The sequence below is a fragment of the Schistocerca cancellata genome, chromosome 2, assembly GCF_023864275.1.
Source record: "Schistocerca cancellata isolate TAMUIC-IGC-003103 chromosome 2, iqSchCanc2.1, whole genome shotgun sequence".
Taxonomy (NCBI): domain Eukaryota; kingdom Metazoa; phylum Arthropoda; class Insecta; order Orthoptera; family Acrididae; genus Schistocerca; species Schistocerca cancellata.
This window is the reverse complement of record NC_064627.1, coordinates 1,088,926,876-1,088,954,147: the sequence shown is the minus strand read 5'-3', so window position 1 is coordinate 1,088,954,147 and position 27,272 is coordinate 1,088,926,876. Positions and strand designations below refer to the sequence as shown.

The window sequence follows — 27,272 nt, the reverse complement described above, 5'->3', positions numbered from 1 at the left end:
GTAGTCAGCCCAAAATCTCCCATCTCCCATTACTAACTCAACAGATGTTGTTCTAGCAGTTTAGAACTAGCAGTCTCTAGGAAAATAATGTGACAGAACAGATTACTCACAATAGCAGAGAAATAGTTGGACTCTACAGCTCCAAGTAAAACCCTGTGAATTCAAGAAGCAGCAAATTGCAGTGAAAGTAAGAGACCAATATTTAATATTCACTTCAAAATACAATCCACATCTGCTTCTCTCTACTATCCTTGGACAATCCAACAACACATTTCATTGTCAACTGTAAAATTTCATTCAGAATGACTATATTTCATTGGAATAAATTGTGTAAATAATTCTTCACAAACAAAATATCATGGCTACATATTACTACAGAGAAGTCTTTTTTGAAATTTAAAACCTTGCATGCTGTTCATAAACTGGTGATATTACCACATTTTGAGCTTTTATGTGCACTCAGCATTCTATTGGTAGTAGCCACTGAGCTTATGAGGAAATAGCTCAGTAAACATTTTGTTTTTAGTTGAACTTTCCATAACAGCATCCAACCGTAGGTAATAAACTGAAACTTCAACTTACTTGTTAGAAGGGTAATATCAGATTGAAAATCAAATACTGAAAATTGAGAAAATTTCAAGCTTTAGAACCAAGTATTCTTTTGGCCCGAGAGCAAGAGGAAGATACTAAAAAAAAAAACAACAACAACAACTTAAAATTAGAGAGGATGTTACCTACAACACTGGGTCATGGAGTCACATTATTGGTGTTCATCTATTCAGTGTTTCAAGCAGGCACAATGTTTTTCCCTCACTTATAAGCTTGATATTCATGGGGGCAAAGCATTAAAATGGGGGACTGGTTACTACTCTAAAAAAGAATTCACACAGCACAACAGGCAGTTAACATGGTTTTTGATGAAACAAGAAATAAACTTGACACCTGTGTACTTAGTTCAACAGGCAAAATTAAACTGGTAAGAACATATTTCAATACTTTTAAAGTTTAAGTATGTACAAATTAGTTTTAAGTAGGAACCAGAATTTCTCCTGTCATTTTTAGAAGATAGAAGTTCAGTCAGAAACTCAAACAAAAGCAACACCACATTAGAGCACTAACCATCATCCATACACTAGCTTGTTACTACCACAAATTGCTTATGACATACATTCCATTTGAAGTTGAGATTAAGGCACACAGTACAGCTGAATATTCAGGTTTTAACACTACAAACTGCAGTACATATGAGTGCTGACAATCCTTATGAGAAACTCTGTGATGGGGACTCAAGTGACTAATAAAAAAATTAAAAAAAGCTAACATTTTGGAACATGATCTTTAGATGATTACAGCAGTTTGTAGAGTTCATTTCTGCTCCTCATGGTAGCACATTAAACAGTAAGTTTCAATAGACAGGATACTTTGAATGACTGTCATTCTACCCAGCATCATATCAACTTAAATTACATAATGATTATTCAACATGTATAATTTTGATAACTTTCACTTTAATATTGCACAAAAATATACATTTATTGAATGTAAAATTTGTATCTCACATTATTTCTCACTTGCAATACACTTGTGTAATGTTTTTGATCATTTATATATGGACTGCAAATATTTAGAACTAAAAGTGTTCTATACCGCTGTATCAAACTTCAGTTACACAAACAAAGAAATTATAAAACTGACTGTATGTGGTGTTCAAAATAACATCCATCTTTTTAATTAAAAAATAAATAAATAAAGGAAGTATCCATATGAATTTCACATACATGAAATTCACATGCATACAAGGAATTAATGCCACAAATTTTTAATAAAAATAATGTTACATACAACTGTTTTCAGTTTCAGACCTATACTAATATGGAACAACTCTGTGATAATTAATATTTTAAGGTATTAATTTTGTTCAAGGCAAAACTAATGGTATAAAAAGTGGAGTGAAGAATAGAGGTAAGTATAAACTGATGCCTATACCAAGCAAGCTTGACCCCCAATTTTTCTTCTTAAATAATTATATAATTTGAGCATCATCTCGAAATGTATCTGTGAAATATTTACATGGAAAATAAGTACAAAGAAAGGACAACACATCATAAAAGAAATCTTGCATAATGACGGCAGCATAAACAGTCGACTTCTGTATTAATACTTAAAAACTCTGCTATTCAAAGGCAACGATTGCTGAGGGGTAAAACATACCTCCGGGAGGCTAAATACAGGCACCTTGTCTTTTGGGAGTAGATAATACCTGCCAGCTGGCAATAAAATAAATAAAACTGCAGACAGTCAGAACACAAGGGTACATTTCTCATGTCAGGGCAACAGTACATAAACAATCATTAACACAAAAATATCTATTGAAATACTGGCAAGTAATTATTATTTCACTTCGTCAGGAGAGGATGGAAAAAAAACCGTTTCTTTACAAAGCACACGCTACAGTACTAACCAATGAATCTAAAGCAAGTGACATTATGCTGGTGCTATTGATAACCTTGCCTCCCCTCCCACTATTACTCCCACATGCAGCAAGCATCCCATAATCTGAGAACACTGCAGCCGCAAGTATTACTCTGTCAACTTCTAACTCTGCGAGGCTGTCTTTATCATTTATCTTCACAGATGGCCTTGTCTAGCTTCACTTCATGTGGGAGTGCGTGGAAAAAGGATGCCGTTATTTGGGTTGATACAGAAGCTTTTAGATTGCAATTTTGTGCCTTTTCACTTGAATAACCAAGTTTGGTATGGGAAATACTATTTACCAGAAGTCTGGGGCAAAATTGGGCATCTTATGACTGGGATATAATACTGATCACAATTTGCCACCTCCTCATTTCCTCCAAACTGAACATAACTCAGATATTTATCAGAATGCATTAAACCAACAGGCATCACAATAAATACACTAACTTAGTCCACAAATGCTGTTCAGATTTATTATTAGCATCAATTTTTCAGCAAAAATTTAACTTCCATGAATTTGTATGTAGGCCCTATTAGACCTGCAGTTTCCAAGATACATTAAAATTATGACTACATCACAGCATTAACAGCAGAGGTGACAAATTTTGAGCCAGTTAAACAATGGCATAAATAACATAGTTTGACATAGGACATAAGAGGAATTAAACTCTTATCACCTATGATTTATCGAATCAACAAATAGCAATTGTGAACATCACCTTTGACATGTAACAAATACTTTGTTGAAGGGCAAAATAGCTCATTTCTTAGCTGCTGACAACAGACAAAGGAAAACATAAACCAACAATATTAACAAGTCTCCACATAATTTAAGACAGATGAACACACGATCTTCAGAAATAATAAATTAACACTTATACGCAAGTGACACAAACATTCTCATTTGAGGGGGAAGAGTAGCAACATTTTTAAAACCTACAAGGCTTTTTATGGATGCTTCTAACATTCCTTTGTACAGAATTTGGAGAAAAAAATTCATTACTGTCACATTTGGCCATATTAATTTCAATAATCTAAAAGAAAAATCATATACTTAACAGAAATGCCACTGAAAGACAGACTAAAACAAGATTTGTTGCTGCTGACATGATGCCTACACCTGCCAGTCTAGCAGCCTGTATGTTGAACTGGTCTTCGGGCTGCAGTATGTCACCATATTTATCAAGAAATTCCAGTATAATGCCGTTTGTCCAACCAAACCCAAGCTGTACCTCATACTCTCCACCACCTCCATAACCTCCAGGGACAGTTGCATCATACTTTTCGAACATTGCTTCTGATGAATTAAAAGCTTTGTAGTTGGAATGTACCCACCTCTCTGTCAACTCTAGTGCCAGTGCTTTCGCCCAGTCATCCCCAGTAGCATTCAGGCCCATGATCATTATATACTGAAGAGGGGGCCAAGCATTTGGATAGTCCCACTGTTCACCACTGTGCTCCATTGTCGTAGGTATACCACCTTGATTTGTCATAATTTGCGATTTCTCCAAGTATTTCATAATTTTTGCCACACGATCACTAGTCATATCACTTTGATAGTAGCAGCCTGTCCACAACGGTGCCAGATTTGAAGGGTAGAAATAATCTCTCTTGATCTCATTGATTGTGTCGTAATCCAACCAAGCACCAACTTCCTCATGCCATAAAACTTTGGTCACTGCTTCCTTCCACTGTTCAGCAATTTCTTCATACATACTAGACTTTTCTGCGTCATTAACAACATTCATAAAAAAATCAGAAAGTATCTTTGCATTCCAAAATATTATTGAATTTAAGTCTACAGGAATAATGTACCTCACTTTAAGATTTGTAAGATTTCCCTTATTTGTTGCATTCAAAATAAACCATCTAGTTGAAAAATCCCAACCCGATTCAGCAGCAGTTTTTAGCTCTGAATAGAATGCTTCCTTTTCTTCTGCTGTTCTGAATATTTGGGCACTTGTGTAATCCTCTCTGTATGACTCAGGTCGAGGTCCTGAGGACAGATCAAAGTATCTCGCCAATTTATACTGAACACCATCTTTTTCTATTTTGATGGTGTGATTGACCATCCAATGTTGAAACTCCTTCTCCATGGTGACAATATGTTCCTTGACAAAGTCAATATCCTTTGTCTCATCAACATAACTTTTTATCATAGGAATAAGTAGTGGAGGCTGTGAGCGCATAGCATAATATTTTCTGCCACCATTTGGAATAAATCCATAAAGGTCAACAATTGATAATAAATTATGTAACATGCCCTTAACAGTATTATACATCTGTGACACCAAAAGGCCCCTTACAATCCAGTAAGAATCCCAATAGTAGAACTCTCTGAATCGCCCTCCAGGGACAATTACAGGATTTGGCACATATATAATTGAATAATGATCAGGATTATTTTTCACATCAGTTCTTATCTTTCTGCCCAAGAACTTCCACAACAAATTCAATTTTCTAGCCCAGTCACGCAAATCTGGATCATGGATTCTGTCAAGAAATGCAGGATGCTCAACCCAATCTTCTGGATCCCACTCCTCAAATTCAGAGCCAGCTGGTTCAAATGTATCATTTAGAAAAACTTCAATATCAAAACGTGTAGGATTTTTCTTTGTTCGATTCATCATTTCATCAAAACGTTGGAGCGTCTCATTTGGAGGATATTTCAATTTCATATCCACGAATGTTTTCGAATCGGAGAAAATTGAGGCCATCTGCACTGTGTGGAGCAATTCTCCATAACAGTATATGTTGCTATCGCATGTCGGAGGCAGAGTGTCGCTTCCAGAGACGAGTGACATCAAAGCAAGGCACAGAATGACTTCGCTTCCGAGGAACATCTCCGAAACAAACTGAAAAGGAAATAAATAACATCAGTTACAAATGAAGGGACATTCAAACTTGATATAAGTTAACTAATTTACTTTACACAACTAGACTTAACTAGTACTCCACTCTAAATACTTCACAATATGCTAGTGAAATTAATAAATATACCAAGACTGCTAGTATTAACTGTGAAACATTTACTTCACAATCACAGGATATTTTGTTAATCACTGTAATGGATCTGTGCTAGTATATTACAGGTAATGTTTCACATTAGAGACTAACTTTCTTTTTCCTTTTGTTGTAACATTAAGTCTCTTCAAACTTCTCCAAGATGGGATACTGTACAATATACCTCTCAAGATGTTTTAATCAGTTAACAAGCAAGACAATTTCTTTCCCTCCTTCTTCAATTCTTTCAGACAATGCAACTGACTGTCTTATTTCAAAGGCAGAACTATATTTTTCAAAACTGTTGTTACACTTCCTGTAAAATGTTTGGGAGCAGTTCCTGCAGCCACATCAGCACTAATTTTTCCATTGCAGAGTTATCTGAACTGTCACTACAGTACTGCAATCAGTGAATTTAAACTAACCATCTAAAGAATTTTTTTAGCAACCATCCAAAGAATTTTTTTAATCCTTTCTTCTCAGACTGAACTACTACTCACCTTCCAGATGGCTGTGCTATCATAGTGCACAACACCAATCTTATGGAAGTGTACGAGCCAATTACAGATAGAAGTCTGTATTCTCAGAACCTGTAATTTAACAAAACTTTTTGACACCTCACCTTCAGTTTTAATTTTCTGCCTGGCAGCAACATTTATAGTCTTAGAATCAGAGCCCACTATTAGCTCCTGTTGCTGTTTTTTGCATGGTTTGGTTATGACTTTCCACAGTGCTACTGAGCCACTATTCTGCCTCAAATTACTATGTAGTCAACATACAATTATATACAAATTCATTTTCATTTAATATTTTTGTGTGGTAAAAGCACTCAATTGGTTGAACAATCCTCTATTTCATGAAATAGATCTTTCCAATGATTAGGACCGACAGGTATTGTTGGGAGAAGAGTATGGGGTGTGGTTGGGAGCACAGACTAAGATCTAGTCCTAGTTTATGCTAACTGCTCTTTTATACTTTCCTGAAAGCTTACCACACTGGTTTCCACTTCTGCTTATTTGTCAGTTTCTCTTTTCCTCAATCACTAATATCTATTGAAAACTAACAAGAAGAGGTCCCTGGTGGTGGAGAAACCATCTATATGGTGATGTAGGTTAAGGTCAGTGGTCTCACACCCTGCAGCCATTCATCCCGGTGGCCCTCATGTGCAAGTAATTGGAGGGGGGGGGGGGGGGGGGGCAATTCGGAATTTCACGTGATCCTACATACCTTTAAAAACAAACTGGTTGTGTAGCATAACCCTACACCAACAGTTGTGGGTTTAAATCTTGTCTGGTTCTTTGAAATTTTTTAATTTTAAACCTTTATCAAAATGACTTTGATCATTATTTTTATTTGGTTGCTCTTGTTTTCCTTGAGGTGGGTGTTAATGCTTCTTTTTGCAGTTACTATGCACACTTGGCTGCACGTGCAAGGGATTTTACATACTCCTGCTGTGGCAAGCAGTGGGCGCAGGTCCTTTGCAATGTTCCAATATATGTGCACCTTCCTTGTTGATTTACTCACTTCTCTTCTCAATACTCTGCTCAGGTGATGTATGACTGTTTTGCGTAAATGAGAGGGGAAAGTCTCTTTAGTTGGTTCTTTCTAACTAGAAGTGCCGAAGTGCCAGATATTTTAGGGTGGCATGCCCTATGTATCTTTTCATCAGAGTCACCATTTCTTTCCAAGGCAGGTTTGAAATGATCGAGTTTCTGCTTCAAATATTCTTTTTGCCTGGTGCACCAATGTTTCGATCACTCTTTCCTGTTTGGGATGGTGACTGGAATTTCTAAGAGGTTACTTACATGTATGAGTGGACTTTTTCTAGACTTTGTTCCCTAAAGTTCCAATGTCCCCCCCCTCCATAGGTCATAACGAAAGTGTCAACAACATGCTGAAACCAATGTGGGGATTTCTTCTCTATCATTTGAAGGGCTGCTTCTCTTAATTTTTCCATATAAAAAATCTCTAAACTGTACTGATGGGTTCCCCATAGCCACACTATGAGTTTGCTCATAGAATTTGTAGTCCCACTGAAAGTGTGATAATATCTAAAGAGATTTGCAATGTTGTTTGTGAAAATACTTTCCAACTGTGACATTACCTCATTAAGAGGAATCATAGTAAATAGTGATACAGAATCAAAACTGACCTCACCATTGGATTCAACCTGAGAGCTTCTAATTGTTTGAGAAAATAACCAGAAGCTTTAATACCAATGTCAGCTTTTCCTATAAATGCCTGTAGGAGAGTGGCCAATTGTTTGTTTATCCTACAGGTCAGATAATCAATAGTGCTAACAATAGATCATAATGGAATACCACGTTTGTCTACATTTAAAGATTTAAAGGTTGTTGTTCCAACTACCTACCTAGGGATTACAGTTATGAACAATTTAAATTGGAACCATCATATAGAAAATATTTTGGGAAGGTGAAACAAAGACTGTTTTGTTGGCAGGGTATCTGGAAGGTGCAACAAATCTACTAAAGAGACCACTTAGACCACAACTGTCCATCCTCTTCTGCTGCACTGCTTCCCAATATTAGATCCTTACCCGATAAGATTGACAGAAAGTACTGAAAAAGTTCAAATATGGGCAGTTTATTTTGTCTTGTCACAAAATTGGGGGGGGGGGGGGGGGGGAGGGGGGGGAGAGAGGGAGTCATGGAGAGTGAAGTAATCATTAAAATAAGGCATTTTCTGTTGTGGTCTAATGTCAAAATATTTTGTTAACACATACCAACAAACAGAAATCAGAGTTGCACAGAAAGATTTAGGTATCCATGCTATTTGCAATCAGAATAAACACTTGAGTGTTAATTTCAGTACAATGATATAGACACAATATTCTCCTTTCATATCACCTCTCACTTTTCATTTATTTTGCTTTTCTTATCTGCATCTTGGAGTAGACAACATTCCATTAGAACTACTGACAGCCTTAGGAGAGCCAGTCCTGACAAAACTCTACCATCTGGTGAGCAAGATATATGAGACAGGTGAAATGCCCTCAGACTTCAAGAAGAACAGAATAATTCCAATCCCAAAGAAAGCAGGTGTTGACAGATGTGAAAATTACCGAACTATCAGTTTAATAATTCACAGCTGCAAAATACTAACACGAATTCTTTACAGACGAATGGAAAAACTAATAGAAGCCGACCTCGGGGAAGATCAGTTTGGATTCTGTAGAAATGTTGGAACACGTGAGGCAATACTGACCCTACGACTTATCTTAGAAGAAAGATTACGGAAAGGCAAACCTACGTTTCTAGCATTTGCAGACATGGAGAAAGCTTTTGACAATGTTGACTGGAATAATCTCTCTCAAATTCTGAAGGTGGCAGGGGTAAAATACAGGGAGCAAAAGGCTATTTACAATTTGTACAGAAAGCAGATGGCAGTTATAAGAGTCGAGGGGCATGAAAGGGAAGTAGTGGTTGGGAAGGGAGTGAGACAGGGTTGTAGCCTATCCCCGATGTTATTCAATCTGCATATTGAGCAAGCAATAAAGGAAACAAGAGAAAAGTTTGGAGTAGGTATTAAAATCCATGGAGAAGAAATAAAAACTTTGAGGTTTGCCGATGACATTGTAATTCTGTCAGACAGCAAAGGACTTGGAAGAGCAGTTGAATGGAATGGAAAGTGTCTTGAAAGGAGGGTATAAGATGAACATCAACAAAAGCAAAACGAAGATAATGGAATGTAGTCAAATCAGGTGATGCTGACAGTATTAGATTAGGAAATTAGACATTTAAAGTAGTAAAGGAGTTTTGCTATTTGGGGAGCAAAAAAACTGATGATGGTCGAAGTAGAGAGGATATAAAATGTAGACTGGCAATGGCAAGGAAAGCGTTTGTGAAGAAGAGAAATTTGTTAACATCGAGTATAGATTTAAATGTCAGGAAGTCGTTTCTGAAAGTATTTGTATGGAGTGTAGCCATGCATGGAAGTGAAACGTGGACGATAAATAGTTTAGACAAAAACAGAATAGAAGCTTTCGAAATGTGCTAAGGAAGAATGTTGAAGATTCGATGGGTAAATCACGTAACTAATGAGGAGGTACTGTATACAACTAGAGAGAAGAGGAATTTGTGGCACAACCTGACTAGAAGGAAAGATCGGACGGTAGCACACATTCCGAGACATCAATGGTTCACCCATTTAGTACTGGAGGGTAGCATGGAGGGTAAAAATCGTAGAGGCAGACCAAAAGATGAATACACTAAGCAGATTCAGAAGGATGTAGGCTGCAGTAGGTACTGGGAGATGAAGCTCGCACAGGATAGAGTAGCATGGAGAGCTGCATCACACCTGTCTCAGGATTGAAGACCACAATAACATCATCTTAAATATCTAAATGCTTACTTACTAGTTTCTACATAACAACACTTTTTTCTGTCACGACAGATCTGGCCTTGAGATGACTGCATCCTCCGCACTTGTGCTTTACCAACTCTCATAAATTTCATATGACATTTGCATGTAATCAATTCCCCATTTCACTGCCTGAATATTTTCTTTTATACCATCCAAAATAATCATTTGTGTTATCTTCAAAGGCTCCATTTCTACTTTTCACCCAGAAGGAAAAAACAGTTACAAGCTTTTGAGTTGTTACAATCCTGCTCGTTTTTCACAATATTGGTAGCCCTACTAAAAATGGCCTTTTAAATACAGTGTACACATTAGCATACTTCTTAACTAATTTGAAATTTTTATTATTGCTGTCATTTGCAGACAATACACCTCAAATAGAGTCATGAGTTTTACCATCATAATTAGTCCTATCTAATTTTCTTTTACTATATTGGTACAGTTTTTAGTATTCATTAATAACAATATTTGTTTCTTTGTGTCTTTCGCCTGCTGCCTGTTGCAAGCTTTACTGTACGGTCAACAGAGTCATATTCACCTTCTCTTCAGTTAGTAACTTTTTATACTTCTGAGATTTTAACATTAATAAGAAAAGCAAAATATTGCACAATATGATACTAGAATTAATATCTCATTCTGCAATGGAATGTGCACTATCACTAAACTTCTCACTAGATTAGAACTGTGTGCAGGAATGGAACTAACCCCTGGCTGTGTGGGTACAAGCTTTTAATAATATTTTAGAGTGTGCCTATGTATTGTCCTACTGAAAGAAAAAGCAGCCATGTTACATACAGGAAGTACTGCAATTACTGTGCATCAAATCCTGTATGTGGATGACAACGTACCAGCTGTTTACCCACTAGAATGACCACCAAACTATGCTAACTGAAAACTTTACCACCTTGTTGCTAAATATGCAGCACACCAAAATAGCCATGACAGCTGCCCCAACAGTATAATCAATGGGCAAAACATTCCGGCTTAATGATGCATTTCTCAACAGTTGATGTAAAACTGCAAGACACTTGTCATCCCAATGAAAAGAATTAACACAATGAAATTTGTGGATAATGTTTTAGCTCCCCCCCCCCCCCCAAACAATCAAAATCATTGCCTTCCACAAGGACACACAAAAGACTAGCAACAAGTGTGTGGATAATGAAAAGTCTTAAACAAGTTAGTAATATTTTATTGTCACACAGAGCACAGTTGCACATAAACCCTGCTGTTTATTTCATTAAAAAATCCATTGTCTGAACTGTGACACTGTGTAGTTGCGAGTATGTACGTATTGCTCACGTTACATCATTTGGTACTCCACAATGCAATGATATAGCATAATAATAATAATAATAATAATAATAAACAATCCAGTTTCAGATCTGACATATCCCCAACCAAACCTACAAAATTAAAATTAGAAATTTCAGCAGACACTTTTCATCAGATGTTTATCCCAACAGTGCTTACATTGGGTATTTTGCAAGCATTTATTAAAATTGCAGAATCTAAGGCACATTGTTTCTGAAGTTTTAAGTGAGCATGGTAATGACTAATTAAAACAGATTTTTAAAGCAGGATGAATAGAGTATTTCATCTAGATCAACCCTATAGCCCTTGTAAAATTTTCAGAGTACACTTTCGGTCTGAGATAATTCTTATTTTGTGTTAAATAAAATCTTGCTCTCAGATTCCATGTCATGAAAAACACTGGTTACCACCACTACTACTACTACTACTACTACTACTACTACTTAAAATTATAATTTTTACTTATAAGTGTACACTTAAAAAACTGAGAGGAAGAAGGCACTGCATATACGGTGCATAAGTATAATGACATTCATTTATTTAGTGTATTATGGTTCAAATGTTTACTAAATTAATGAGTCCATAGTCCCTAGAACAAGTTAAACACGTTTAAGAGCTTATAGTTTTTCATCGGCTTTGGTAATAATTCTACAATATTAAGAACATGCTGCAATCTACTAGGCTGTAGAAATGTTTAGTTGCAGGAGGTCAACAGAAGAAAATTTTGGTTTATAAAATTGCTAGAATGGAGTAGCAAATAAAGATGCCAGTGATCTATTTCCTCATTGTTCTCGATATTTACTTTATGAGTTTATCCGTCCACAAGATTACCCCTTAAAATTATACAAAACTGTAGTTGCAACATTAATAATGAAACTCCAGGATGGAATACCAACAATATGGAAAGGACAGATTACTACTTACCATGTAAAGTACATGGTGAGCTGTGCTAAGGCCTTAGCTCTTTAGATGACAGTGGCCATATGTGTATCAGAAACCAAAATTTATACTGAAATTTATGAGGATCATTGTGTAAGTAAAATTACATCTCTGTCTTTAACGTTGAATGACATAGTGGCATGTGTGAATAATGGACAGTGGTGGCTTGCAGAGGTTGGAACAATAAGTTTGGAAAGCAATGATGATTTTGTGCATTTTACAACCCTGCTGGCCCAAGAACATCATTCAAGAAATCAACTAGTGACAAAGTTTGGATACCAATGAAAAATGTTTTAAAGAAACTTTTAGTGCTTGAACTTACCACAGCAACTGGGAGGTCTTATACTATATCACAGAAGCTGTCTGAAGAAATAAGTGTTCGTAACATTCACCACCAGGTTTAGGAACAGTTGCATCTCTAAGGATGTTAATTGAAAATATTTAAGTATGTCAAAATAATATAAATGTTAAGTTCAGTGATGTTTCCACTTTTTGTTTATAATTCAGTACCTTACTTCAATAATAACTGATTATATCCCGCCAATATCACACATGAATAGGCAACAGCCATAAGATGAGACGTAGATTAATGTGAATTATCTCCTCATTTCCAAAAATTCATATCTTCATTCAGAGTCAGATATCAATGTTGAAGTTTTTACAGTATGTTGTTATCATATAGGTGTACAACCTGTGCAAAAATCATATTTATATATTCAGTCCCACCTGAGATAACTAACCCCAAACTTAACAAAAAATGAAAATTTTCAAATTACAAAAATTCATAAAAAATTAAGGAAGCATTTGTAAGTGTTCTTGCTCTATATGAGGCTAGTTGTGTATGATATCTAACTATAGGAAAAAAATACACACTCATAAATCACTCCTTGTGTTATTTTTGGGCCTAAAAAGTGGATTTTTAAAGATTTGGACACCAAACTTTGGAGGTAATTTGCCTGGTTATTTTTGAATTTAGGGTATTTTGTGTAATAGACAATTTCGCAGAGGACACTTTTCTAAAAACAATCATGCCAATCGCAATGTTGTAACTTAAGCCAGTAGAGAGATATTCATGTCTCCAGACTGAAAAATCATTGTGTGCCTACAAATAAAAATGCCTGCCATTCAGTAAAAGTGAGAGATAAATTATTTTAAAAAACTGTTTTGAACTTCTCAAATATAGGGCAATCACATATAAAAAAATTAAAATATTTAAAAATGGTCAAGCAACCATCACTGGACCACTTCATATGGATTGACCCAGTACTGCTTTTTTACGACCATGCAGGTCCTACATATTGTTTTCACATTACTTTTCTCAGTGTGGTAATAAATAAAAACATAGCTCTTAAAAAAATGTAAATTGCAGTCCAAAAATTTAACTAAAAGAAATTCAAACTATGGAAATCGGGTTGGTTGGTTGGTTTGGGGAAGGGGACCAAACAGCGAGGTCATCAGTCCCGTTGGATTAGGGAAAGATGTCAGCTGTGCCCTTTCAAAAGAACCATTCCGGCATTTGCTTCAAATGATTTAGAGAAATCATGGAAAACCTAAATCAAGATGGCCAGATGTGGGTTTGAGCTGTCCTCCTGCCGAATGCGAGTCCAGGGTGCTAACCATTGCAACACCTCGCTCAGTACGGAAATCTAGAAGAAGTACTTATATTAACTGGATTTCTATACAGAATTATAAAGACAATGACCTCAAAGATTTAAAGATTTGTATATAGGAATATTTATTTCATCTGCTAATGGGCAAGAAGAAAAGAGTGACAAATGCATAAAAAAGTGAAGTCACCCATTATCTCATTCCTGAGAAACATAGTACAGAAAGTTAGGGCAAAATGTAAATAATTTAGGAGTAAAGATGCCAGTCATCAAGTAATAGATTGACAAAGGATTTATTCCAAAAGCTAACAAGTTCTCTCTTTTTAATGTGCTTGTCCATAACTCAACGTTTCTTCTATTTGCTGAGTGGAATGAGCTACTGGGTGACTACACTATTTTATGCATTTTTCACTTTTTTCTTCTCGAAGCAAACCTGTAAAGTAAGAGGGCACCATCAACTTTTATCAGGTTGTAACATATAGGCATACTAGAACCATGTGTGGTGTTCAAGTTTTTTTCAATGCAAGGGATAGACAACAACAAAGGTGTGACTTGTTGCACTTATGGTAAGCATCTTCACTAAATTTATACTGTTCTACAATTCAGGTGCCACAGCAGTTAAAGCAGAATGTAAAGTCATTAATTGGTTAACATTTGGTCCATTAGTCCTAATAAAGAAATGCACAACATTTCAAAGGACGCAGAACACTGGCAAATGTCAAAATATAGATGTTCAAGCCATCCCACCATGTCCTCATACCAACAGGCATAATTTTGCTGTATGAGCAAATAGCACTGGACGCTCTAGTATCAGTTTCATCCCATCCCAACAATCCACTGCAAACATTAATCTGTTGAGGTAGACACCATTATCTCATGGAGTGGTGCAGCACTATAGTTGTATTTGACGCCAAAAATGGGATTGTGTAATTTCCACCAATTGTTGTTCATTCTGACTTCCCAATGACTGCCTTAGGAAAACTTAGGGATGGTTGTCATCAGTTCAAGCAATTCAAGATTCTGAACTTAAATAAGTTTATAGCTCAAAACAGCAAATTATTTCTAGAAGATCTCTCTCTCAGGTGGTGACGAATTTCTACTATGAGGTGCAAAAACTGTGGCATTGAAGATCATGATAATTTAGCACAACACGCACACACTTCCTTGTTTAGCATGGCCTGCAGTCTCACTGGAAGTGGATTATTCTCCCTTAACTACGAATTAAGATGGGTTCTATGTTGGGGGGGGGGGGGGGGGGATATTAGTGTTTAACGTCCCGTCGACAACGAGGTCATTAGAGACGGAGCGCAAGCTCGGGTGAGGGAAGGATGGGGAAGGAAATCGGCCATGCCCTTTCAAAGGAACCATCCTGGCATTTGCCTGAAGCGATTTAGGGAAATCACGGAAAACCTAAATCAGGATGGCCGGAGACGGGATTGAACCGTCGTCCTCCCGAATGCGAGTCCAGTGTGCTACCACTGCGCCACCTCGCTCGGTAGGGTTCTATGTTGGAGCAGTAGAAGTGTATTAGGAATATACTGTGATACCTGGTGAAATAACGTAAAATCAAGTGTAAACACACGATGTTCTAAAAAAGAGTCCTCACTGGAAATCTTGCACTTACACGTTCCGCAATAATTTTTTTAAAATTCTTGTTGGTTCTCATGTACTGTTTGGGATGTTTTCCACATACACCTATATATTGTTTTATATTTTTCTCATTACACCATGAGCACCACCAATTATTTCATTATCTGCTCTGCTCATGTTTTAACATGACAAAGATGGTGTAAGCAGGAAGGCTTTATTGAGGTACAAATGATTCTGCAGCAAAAGATTCTCAAGAACAAAACTGCACTCTTCAAACAAACTTGTTAGTGTCTTCTCCCCCCCTTTTGTACCAGCCTCATGCATATTTCACATATGCTCACCTCTCTGTAAGAAACATATTTTACTCCTACTTTCTTCTTCATTTTCCCCTTTTATTGAAGCTTTCAATGTTTTTTAATTTGTTATATGCCTCCCCCTCCCCCTCACAAAAAATATTAAGTCCTTTTCTGTATTTTTTTTACCTGTTTGTTATCTGCAAGTATACACTGTTTTGAGTACCTGGTTTGTTAACTTTTCCACTTTGTAAGAGCATTTCATTCACTGGTAATTTATTGTCAAGCATGCTACAATCTGAGTGTAGTTTTATTCCTCCAAATAGTTTGCATGAACTTTAATGGAATACTGCCTTGGGCTAGAAATGAGTAAAAGGGAATAAAACAAAGATGTTACCTAAGTGTCATAAGGTGCGCTTTTCTATAGTGTTTTGGCATATATTTGGAATTTCCTGGTTGATGGAGCCAACATAAACAAATACTCCACATCTCTTGTTTTACACATTACTCCATTATCATTACCATTGGAAAACATCTGTTTTTCTCATTGCAAACTAAACACTTAAAAATGGAATTTCATGTTCTTCTTCAAAAGAGCTGTCTCATATCAGTTTAATGGCATATTCTGTTCAGTGATGTGTGTTCACCAAGACAATAAAACACAAAAAATAACCAGTACTCCAAGAGGGACTGAGTACTGTTACCATATGACGGTACAGACAGAGCAGCACCTGTTGGCGCACAAGGGAGTGGGAGTGCAAGTATGGGAAGGAAGCTGTGGCAAACACATATTCATTAATCTTTAAATGCTTGTTGTTACTAACTGTATTACAAACTAATTGAGAACAAGCCATATTAATAACATGTCGAACACAAAACTTCCTGGCAGATTGAAACTGTGTGCCGGACCAAGACTCGAACTCGGGACCTTTGCCTTCCGCGGGCAAGTGCTCTACCATCTGAACTACCCAAGCATGACCCATGCCCGCTCTCACAGATTTACTTCTGCCAGTACCTCGTTTCCTACCTTCCAAACTTTACAGAAGCTCTCCTGCGAACCTTGCAGAACTAGCACTCCTGAAAGAAAGGATATTGCGGAGAATTGGCTTAGCCACAGCCTGGGGGATGTTTCCAGAATGAGATATTCACTCTGCAGCAGAGTGTGCACTGATATGAAACTTCCTGGCAGATTAAAACTGTGTGCTGGACCAAGACTCGAACTCAGGACCTCCGCCTTTCGCAGGCAAGTGCTCTACCTACATCTCATTCTGGATGTCAAATACAGTTCAACACATTTTGCAGATCAGTGAGTTCCAATTTCCAAGTCCCTTTACTATGCTTTGTGATTTAAAAATAAAGCCAACCAGCTAGCGAGTCCTTAAGCACTTGTACTAGTGATATACATCTGCTCGTCACATCCGCCATGCTGAATTTGCTCCATCTCACATGCTGGATGGCACCACACTGTCCAATTGTTATTGCCTTTCCATGTTAACAGTACTGGCTATTCTTTGGCTTTCACTCCGTCTTTTAAGACATACCTTTTAACCCATTGTTGCACCAGATTAAACTTGACTCACTATCAGATGTACACATCATGGCTAATCTTTTTTTAAAGGAAAGAGAAGAAAGAATAGCCTGTGGTAAGAAAAAAAGGCAAAATTTTCTGCTGACGTTGGGTTTCCCATGAAACACATGATTAGCCGTTTTTGTTTTGGGTGACTTCATTACCACATAGCAAGAACTTGCTAAAATACAGGAGAAAAAGTGTCTGATAACTCGAGAAACACGCAGTAAAAAAACATGTTACAAGAGAAATTTATTTCGAAGTGAGAGTAAGAAAATCAGTTTGCTAATTTATTACAGTACTAGCTTAACTTATAGTAAGCATGGTACATCTGCTCACTTTGCTGGGAAAGTTACAGGTTATGCAGTATAAAATTCCTCAATATTGTAAAGTGGAACTTGATAGCCAAACAGTTTCTTCTGTATTTCTTTTTTTCCTTCTCAGGGAATGTTGCAGGGGTATTTTCTATCTCTGCACTGTTTAAAACTTGTCGTATTTTGTGAGTGAATATTTATCTTTGTCTTCCACATATGAATGACAAAAATATAAATTGATAAAAAAATGTTAACAGTAAGAAACATAGGAGTGAGGTGGAATTCTAAATGGAATTTTAATAATTAATTTTAATTACAATTAACACCAACTTTGAGCTGAAGATGGAAGCAAACAGCCAACCCTCTGGAGATGCTGGAAGCTGAAAATTTGTTTCTACCATTTCTTCAATGGCATTATTCTGACATTTTAACCAAGGTACACCAACACATCAGAGGCACTAACCGATTCCAATACTGGTGACGATGGATGAAGTCCGAGCCATTGCTGTCGTCTAGAAGGTAACTGCTGGCCTCAGCATCACCGACCTACAATGAACCTACCTTGAAACACTGTTCAAGTTCATGCGGATAGCACCATCAGAAAATTCTGAGCCATCACACTTTAACAAGTGAAGAAAGAACAAATGTTGATTGCTAACTGAGAAATAGTACAACTATAACTGTCACTTTATGTAATTAGTTGAAAGAGCAATTTGCCACACAAAGTGCCAATTTAATGTGCTTTAGTGATGTAACTTTTTGTCTGTTTTGTTCACAAAACATTTAAATACAGGGTCAGTTTCACATAAAAGTTGTACTGAAATTTTAAGTGTTTTACATACACCATTTTCAAGTGTGGAATACAAACAATGGAATGAGTAAACAACCACTCTATAGTGGACAATGGGGAATGTGCAAATAAACAAGAACTTCGACATTCATAAGATGAACAATTAACTTAAAAAGTCCTTTTTTATTTGCCTATGCTCTGCTCAACATGTCCACTATATGGTGAATTATCATCTTCACTCTTTCCATTCTCAGTATGTAATGTATTAGACAAAACTGACAAGCTATAAAATTTATTTTACTCAATACTACCACAGGTACATCAGGACAGGATGACTATCTTAATTTAAAATGAATTTCATTCATTAATAGTTACATTTCATGTAGTTTTTTATTTAAACTCAGATGTATAGCAACTTTTAAATTAAAACAATCAACACTACAGCAAGCAACATCTGTGTAAATTATTAAAAATCTTAAAAAAATTTTAATATACAATTGTATGAATCTTAGATCAAATTCTGCACACAGAATGGAGGACAAAGTTAAATTTCAAAGTTATCAATATCAATAATATTCTATCTGTGTACTAATGCATGTGAGGTATGTTTTAAAGTGGAGCATTGAGACACACATTTTACACTGAAATATTGAGTTTGACTCATTTTTTGTTTCTATGGTGATAAGCAGATTCCATCTGAATTTAGTCTTTTACAAAATATGTGAATCTTTACTCAAATCCAAATATGTTCTGCTAAACTTTACAAGTTTAACTTACCGTGCAAAAAGTAACAGGGAAATTAAAGTTACTTATTCTGTCTTATTGACACCTATGCTTCCAGGTTCAAGCAGATATTCATCAGAGTTCGGGAGAGTGTTTTCCACTGCCTGCAAGAGAAACTAGTATTATACTCCTGAGCGAGGAGGGGGGAGTGGAAATTTTGTATTTCTGACTCAAAATCAAAAAATTATGTTAACTGAAGAAATATGTACTCCATATCATGTAAGCCCTAAGATTCCTCATACAACATTTGGTTATGTAAATTAATACTCTTGCTAATTTGACCATCAGTAGTCTGGCCCACATCCAGCCTCTAGACACTCAATGTCCGCCCCCGGTAGCTGAATGGTCAGCGTGACGGAATGTCAATCCTAAGGGCCCGGGTTCGATTCCCGGCTGGGTCGGAGATTTTCTCCGCTTAGGGACCGGGTGTTGTGTTGTCCTAATCATCATCATTTCATCCCCATTGACGCGCAAGTCGCCGAAGTGGTGTCAAATCGAAAGACTTGCACCAGGCGAACGGTCTACCCGATGGGAGGCCCTAGTCACACGACCATTGACACTCAATCAGAAAGGCAAATACCAAAATGAATTCTCAAGTGCAACAATGTTGTCAGTTAATCACAATGTTAGACAATGCTTTACATGTTTGAAATTGTGGCTTTCTTTACAGTTCAGTATCACTGTTTCTAAAAGGAAACACTTTATGCTAGACCTCAAGTAGAAAATCTAAACAGATATAAGTTTAACTGGAGTTCTTTACAGAAAGCCAATGCTGCCGAGTATAATGTTGGGTGAGCAACTATTTATAGCCAAACTTTTAATCAAAAGTGTACAGGAACATTACGATTAAAGTGATGATGATGAAGCTGCAGGAGGAGAGAACTTGACGATATCTCACACTGCTGGTGCTGAAGCTGCACACATCTTCCTGGAATACGTTATGCAACAATCGGAAAAATGCAGTACCGATGTAATGCTGGTAAAGCCACTGTGTGATAAAGCATATTGCCATTGCATATCATTACTACAAAAACTAAAAATTTTGGACATTTTTCATAGTGAGTGATACTACTGCATATGTACACACTCAAAGATAAATTTTCTATGAAAATCAATGCATCTTAGGACAGTATAATCCCAATGCGTTTACACTGAATGTAGGACACTTAATAACCTGGCACTTCCACTAAACTGGCACATATATGTACAAGGAATCAGCGGATTAGCAAAAGTCTAGCTTATTAAAATATGTTATAAGGACATACAAAAGTTTTCACTGGACCAAAGAAATCTTCCTTTCACAGAACCTGTACTGTATAAGGTATTTCTATAATTCTGTAGTGCTTTCATTAGAAATCCTGGAAACATATAATGTACTGTCCCATTCTTTCTATACACTGGCCAAATCAGATCATGTGACAAAAACTATCCTTTGTTGTTTCCTGTTTTTTCCATTACTCTTGTCTTCATTTGTTGCCTTTCCCTTCCGTCCCCAGATTTCTTATCTTTTTGCCTTGAAAGCTTTCTAAATTTTATATTTTATTATTACAATAGTTTATGTTATTTCCAATTCTTTGATACTTTTCTTTCTAGTTCTTTCCTTATTTCTGTAACCAATAGTATCGTTGACTTATTTTTCCAGAAATACAAGAATCTTTGTGTTGTTTATCTGTTCCACTCATTCAATAGGGATGTCCAAAGATTAAAATACACTTTGCCATTGTGATATTTTCTGCATATCTTGATAAAGATTCTCATTACTTCTCATTTTCCAATTCCCATTGTTCATACTGCATAAATTATTTTTATAGTAACCTATCATTCAAGTATCTCCTCTGTCCAGCTCATAAGTCATTGTTCAGCATTCACTGCATATTAACATGCCATTATCACCCCCTGTGGGATAGTGCTTTGGCTATACTAATTTTGTTTCATTTGTTTGATGCTACTCCCCATGCTAGGTTATCCTAGGCAAGCCTCTTCATCTCTGCTACCTACATTCACCTGAACCTGCCCTTTTCTTGTCATCAGTATCAGTCTTCTGACTGGTTTGATGCTTTCTACACACAAAACTCTGGTCTCCTTCTATACTTTTCAACACCCCCCTCCAAACTTTCTTCAAAACTAAATTTACTATTCCTTCATAGCTCATGATACATCCACAATGGAGCAACAAGTGAAATTTGTTACTGGATTGAGTAGTTCTTGGTAGGGTGGGTGAAGTACGTTATTTTGGACTAAGAGTTGATAACAGATGAAGCTACTTCAGGTGTCCCCAAGAGTAATGTGTTGGGTCCTTGCTGTTCACATTGTGCACTAACACCCTTGCAGCTGATATTAATAATACTCTGACTTTTCACATATGATACAGTTATCTACTATGAAGTACTATCTGAGAAAACTAGCCAAACTTTCAGTCATCTCTTAATTAAATTCAAAAACCCCTTGTCTTTCTGTCTATTTGAACCTCTTCTGCTTTCACTATCTCATCCCTTAAAAAGCTAACCACTCCCCCCCCCCCCTCCCCTCCTTTACGCCCTCCACATTTCAGGTAATTTATGTTCAATGCTCCCTTTAAAACTTTGAATCACTTGTGGTTCTTTTATCCTAGCCACATTGCATTTTTCTGTAAATTCTTCAGTTTCAGACCACAATAAATTATGGTCAGAGTCCACATCTGCCCCTGTAAATCTTTAGCAGTCTAAAATTGGTTTCAAAACCTGTGTCCTATCATATAATCTATTTATAACCTTTTGGTATCTCTTCCACTTATATAATATTTTATGGTTCTTGAATCAAGTATTGGCAAAGACTAAATCATGCTACGTGCAAAATTCTACCAATCACCTTCTCTTTTGATTTCTTTCTCCCAGGGCACTTTCTGAAATTCTCCCTTTCCATCTACTGAATTTTACTCCCTTGTCACAATTAAATGCTCCTTCTCTCTTAACAAACTGACCCATTTACTTTATATCATACAATTTTTCAACCTCTGTAGAGACAATAAGCACTACTTTCGTAGGTCCTGGCTTCTGTAACCATAACACATTCATTATGCTGCACACAAGTAATTCACCTGCATTCCAGTTTTCTTAATCATTATTGGTCCTACACCTGGCATTATACCTATTTGATTTTGTGATAACTCTGTCGTCTTCAGGTCATAAATCTCGCCCCTATAACTTCAATTCTTACTATCACTAGAACTTATCCTTTTTAAATTCTCTAATCAACCTACAAATAACGTACCACATTCAGAACCCTCTCAGTACGCTCCACCTGCATATTTGAAGGGAGGACCATTTTACCTCCAGAATGTTTTACCCAACAATATATCTTTAAGCCACATAGCAGAGCTGTACATCACCACATAATATAACAACAGTAGTTTTCCTTAGCTTTCAGCCATTTGCACTACTGATATAAGACAAGATCACACAATTATCCAGACTGCTGCCCCTCTTCAGGAACCATATGTTTGTTTGCCAATTCCACAGGTATTTTTCTATGTTGTGCCTTTGGTTTGACAATTTGTATTACTGAGGCACACAATCCACTCTGCTGCCATAATCTCTACCTGATCTACCATAATATACTGGAAATCAAGAAATGGAGGAGTTGGAGTTATTTTGCACAGAGAGCTTCAAGAAGAGGTATGTGAAGTCAGCAGAGTAAATGATAGGATCATGTATGTTAAGATGATGATTGGCGGAGAAATGGTAACAGTGCTGACACCCCAAGCGGGATGTTCAGAGGACGAGAAGAAAATTTTTTGGAGAGATTTGGATGGAGTAATGGTCGGTGAATGAAAGAGTGATAGTCAGAGGGGATCTAAATGGTCATGGTGGCAGAAGGAAAGGTGGGGAAGAGAGGTGGCATGGAGGATGGGGATATGGCAAGAGAAATGAGGAAGGAAAAAATATAGTGGAGTTTGCAGTGGCTTTTGATCTAGTGATTATGAATACCTATTTCCAAAGAAAAAGAGAAAAACTAATAACATACAGGAGTGGCGAAAATAAAAGCCAAATTGATTACATATTATGTAGAAGGAAAAATAGTGGGGAGGTGCAAAATACTAAGGTCATATATGGTGAAGGAATAGCAACACAACATAAGTTGATTGTAGCGGATTGTGAGATGAAAGTATGTAAAAGACAGAGGCACATAAATCAATGTGAAAGGAAAATTACGTGGTGGAGATCAAAGGATAAAAATTTGAGAGGAGTTTAGTGAAAAAGTACTGGGAAAGGTAAAATTGGCAGAGAGTGTGCAGGAGTAGTGGAAAATAAATAGTGCTGTTATAACAAAGACCGGGGAGGAAGTGTTTGGGTTAACATCTGGGAGAGGGGTGCCAAAAGATAAGGAAGCATGGTGGTGGAATGAAGAGGTGCAGAAGGTTGTGAAGGAAAAAGACGCTAAGAGTAAGTGGGATATGTCCGGAAGTGCTGAGGATGGGCAAGCATACAAAAGTGCAAAGAAGGAGGCAAAACGAGCCGTGGCTAAAGCTAAATCAGTAAGGGAGGCATACGAACAACTACAGAAAAATCAGGATATGAGACAACTGACACAGATAGGCAAATCAAGAGATAAAGCTTCTAAGGATCTAACAGCAATAAAACAAATGAAAGGTGAAACAGGAATAATTCTGCATGACCACGGAAAAATAATCCAAAGGTGGTTGAATTATTTTGAGAAATTGCTGAATGAAGATAATGTAAGAGTGAAAACTGAGGAAGGAAGGGCAAATGAAGGATTAACGATGGATATAAGTAGAGATGAAGTCGAACGGGCAGTTGAAAAGATGAAAAATGGGAAGGCAGTTGGCCCAGACCAGATCCCCGTTGGGGTATGGAAGTGTCTCGGTAAAAAGGGAATTGAGCTTCTTTGGGATTTAATGAAGAACATTTGGCGACAGGGGGAGATGTCAGACGCGTAGAGAACTAGTGTACTGATTCCAATATTTAAGGGGAAAGGTGATGTGCAGGACTGCAGTAACTATAGAGGTATTAAACTGATGGCACACACAATGAAAATTTGGGAAAGAGTTATAGAAGCAAGATTATGCAAGGAGACTGTGGTGTGTGAAGAACAGTTTGGGTTCATGCCTGGCAGAGGAACGATTGATGCAATACATGCTTTAAGGTGGATAGTTGAGAGACATGGGAAGCTACAAGCCGATCTACATATGGCTTTCACTGATTTGGAGAAAGCATATGACAAGAGTCCCAAGGGACGAAATATGGAGAAGCATGAGTGAGCAGTGTGTGCCAGAGAAGTATGTGAGGTTAGTGAAGGAAATGTACAGAGGAGCAATGACACAGGTGAGAAGTAGTGTGGGCATGACAAAGGAGTTTCCAGTAAAAGTAGGGTTACATCAAGGGTCTGCGCTTAGTCCCTACCTCTTTGACCTGATTATGGATGTGCTGGTGAAAGATGTGAAGAAGGAAGCGCCGTGGAATATGATGTTTGCGGATGATGTGGTTCTTTGTGAGCAGAGCATCAACAGACTTGAGGAAAAGCTGGAGGAATGGAGGAAGGCACTAGAAGAAAGAGGGATGAAAATTAGCAGGACAAAGTCAGAATATTTAGCACTGAAGGATGTGCAGATGAGGTCTTGCAAGATCCAGGATGATGAGCTGAAATCGGTCTGCAAATTTAAATACCTGGGGTCGTACATACAGAGGGACGGAGGACTGGAAAGCAAGATACAACACTGAATAAATTGCGGTTGGAACAAGTGGAGGAAAATGAGTGGAGTGTTGTGAGACAAGAAGGTGAGCATTGGGTTGAAAGGGAAAGTGTACAAGTCGGTAGTAAGGCCTGCTATGATATACGGGGCAGAGACATGACCAATCACAGTAGCCCAGGAAAAGAAGATGGAAGTGACAGAAATGAGGATGCTGAGGTGGATGTGTGGGGTAACAAGGAAGGACAGGATTAGAAATGAATTTGTTAGAGGAGCTGTGAAAGTGGGACCCACAGGGAAAAAGATACAAGAGAGCAGACTAAGGTGGTGTGGGGGAAGAGTATATCTGAAACAGAGTTGAAGATATAAAGATTGAAGGAGCGAGAAGGAGAGGAAGACTGAAGATGAGGTGGAAGGATAAGATATCCGGGGAACTAAGGGAGAAAGGATGCAGAAAGGAAGAGGCAATGGATAGAGTATTATGGAGGAGAAGGATCCAGAAAAGCAACGCCGACCTACATGACGTGGGACAAGGCGACTATAAAGAAGAAGAATGATCTACCATAATATACTGCTGATTGAGATAGAATTAACTTTCTAATATTTACAAATATTAGAATCTTTTTCACCACGTGGGCACTAGCAGGAAGAAGAGAAATTTCAATGGTATAACCTACCACTATCTTCTAAAAGGAACCCACCATAACTTTGTGTGAAGCTTGTGCAGTTCTGCACGAGAATATATGGTTGGCAGTAGAATAAGCAGTAAAGGGAGCTTGTAAATGAGAAAGTTTGGAGTGTGTGTACTGACAAGGGCTTTAACTGGAAAATCAGATATTATAAATTTGACACTAAGTAAAGAGGTTTTTACTCTGAAGGAGACAAATGTTTCTGATTATCAAAAAACTAGTAAGTTGGTTTACGTAGTATACTCCTATTTATAAATGTCAAATGGAGTAATGTCCTGGAACAATTCTCCAATTAGAAGTAAGCGATCTATTGCACAAAAATGAGCAAAACTATTATACGTGGTCCATATACTCAACACTAGTACACATTGGTTACACACAGCTAGACATCACCTGAAAGCTTCAGCACACACTAACTCCCTTTCATAAATTGTCACAAGCAAACCTAGAATGTGAGAGCAATAGCATTCACAAATCTCACCATAAAATATATGAGAGTCCTCCTCTACATGCAGCAGACTCTGATAGAGAAAGCCAAAAACTACGCAGCCAGAAAGGTTAAAGTGAAGATAGTAATGGAGATTTACAGATAAATTAAGATGTGCATTTCAATTAATTGTTTTAAATTGTCTAAATGCAAAGCCCCGCACGGTGACCGTGTAATATTATACTCTAGTGAGAGATTTTTATTTGTGTAAACAAAAATTATTATCATGACCAAATGTACCATGAAAATGGCAGACTAGCTCTCAAATTCGACTCTTAAGCACCGTCAGAATTTATCTATCCGTTCTCCATCAGCTATCAGTACAGAGGATCGCAAGAAAACTGAATTAAATACAGATAATTTGAGACACAAAATTACTGGAAAACTGGACATAAAAATGATGTTACGATCAGAAAACGAAACCAGCAGTTACAGTAATGATGACAGACTTTAAGAAACATGTTTGATGAAAACTAGCACCTCGTTATTTAATTTATGCAAAACACACAACAAGTGACAGTCCCTTCAAGTACTGAAAAATAGGAACGGGAAGAATGAAGCAGCTGTGAGGCAACTTCTACAACAATGACATTAATATATAACTAGTAAAACTTAAATGACATCTCACAATAATACATGTTACTTCATTTTAAGATACACTTACGTCAGCGTTAACGACGAATGATTACAAACACGAAAGAATCGTGCACAAACCAACAACTGTGAATGATCCTACGCACTCTCGCGTAGTGACAGTGTCAAAGACAAATACCGCAAATACCTTCACATGTGATGTCGCTGCAAATCTTGCGACACTTCTGCAAAATGCAAATTCTTCGTATACAACTATCTTTGAATGATGAAAGCTATCCGTGTATAATCGAAACTTTCGACTATCGATAAAAAAGTGACTTCTTTTTTCTTTATTTTTTATTTTCATTTAATTCGAATACGTTGTCAGGAACCGAATTATTTTACTTCCTGCCTTTCCAACTGTTCTATTGCCTGTCTCCTGCACTGTGTAATTCCCTCGCAGCACAGAACATGCAGATCGAGACTTCTATATGATTTCACGCAAGCTAAAAGGGAAAATAAAAATTCAGCATTGTCTTGGTGTTGTTATCTTAGACCAATGAAACTGGACAGGGATACACAATACTGCATAGAGGAAAATTTTTGTATTTTGTAACACCACCACCAGAAATAAATGGTAACAGAAAGTAAATGACAGAAAATTCTCTTTATCTCTAAAAGACATGCATGTTAACATGATTAAAAGGTGCACAGAGGTCAAGTGAACTCTCATAGACTATCTTCAAAAAATGTATGATCTCAGTTTTTCTATATACTGTGCC

The 27,272-nt window shown here is 37.1% G+C and overlaps 1 protein-coding gene across 2 annotated transcripts; it reads right to left on the bottom strand.

The window, feature by feature from the left end:
* Positions 1-1,488: 1,488 nt before the first annotated feature.
* On the bottom strand, positions 1,489-26,749 carry LOC126163100 (trehalase-like). 2 transcript variants are annotated; one of them, XM_049920016.1, is made up of 4 exons: positions 26,582-26,748; positions 19,050-19,159; positions 17,946-18,028; positions 1,489-5,330 (listed from the first exon to the last, which is right to left on the bottom strand). In XM_049920016.1, the coding sequence occupies exon 4, from the start codon at positions 5,316-5,318 to the stop codon at positions 3,522-3,524; it is 1,797 nt and encodes a 598-aa protein (XP_049775973.1). In that variant the 5' UTR covers positions 5,319-5,330; positions 17,946-18,028; positions 19,050-19,159; positions 26,582-26,748; the 3' UTR covers positions 1,489-3,521. The 2 variants fall into 2 exon arrangements, with proteins under 2 accessions (XP_049775973.1, XP_049775974.1); XM_049920017.1 differs by lacking the exon at positions 17,946-18,028 and having other exon boundaries at positions 26,582-26,749.
* Between the last annotated feature and the right edge of the window lie 523 nt (positions 26,750-27,272).

What these genes read in the sequence shown, in the direction of transcription:
- LOC126163100 (XM_049920017.1), bottom strand. Translation starts at nt 5,318, where the DNA reads ATGTTCCTCGGAAGCGAAGTCATTCTGTGCCTTGCTTTGATGTCACTC.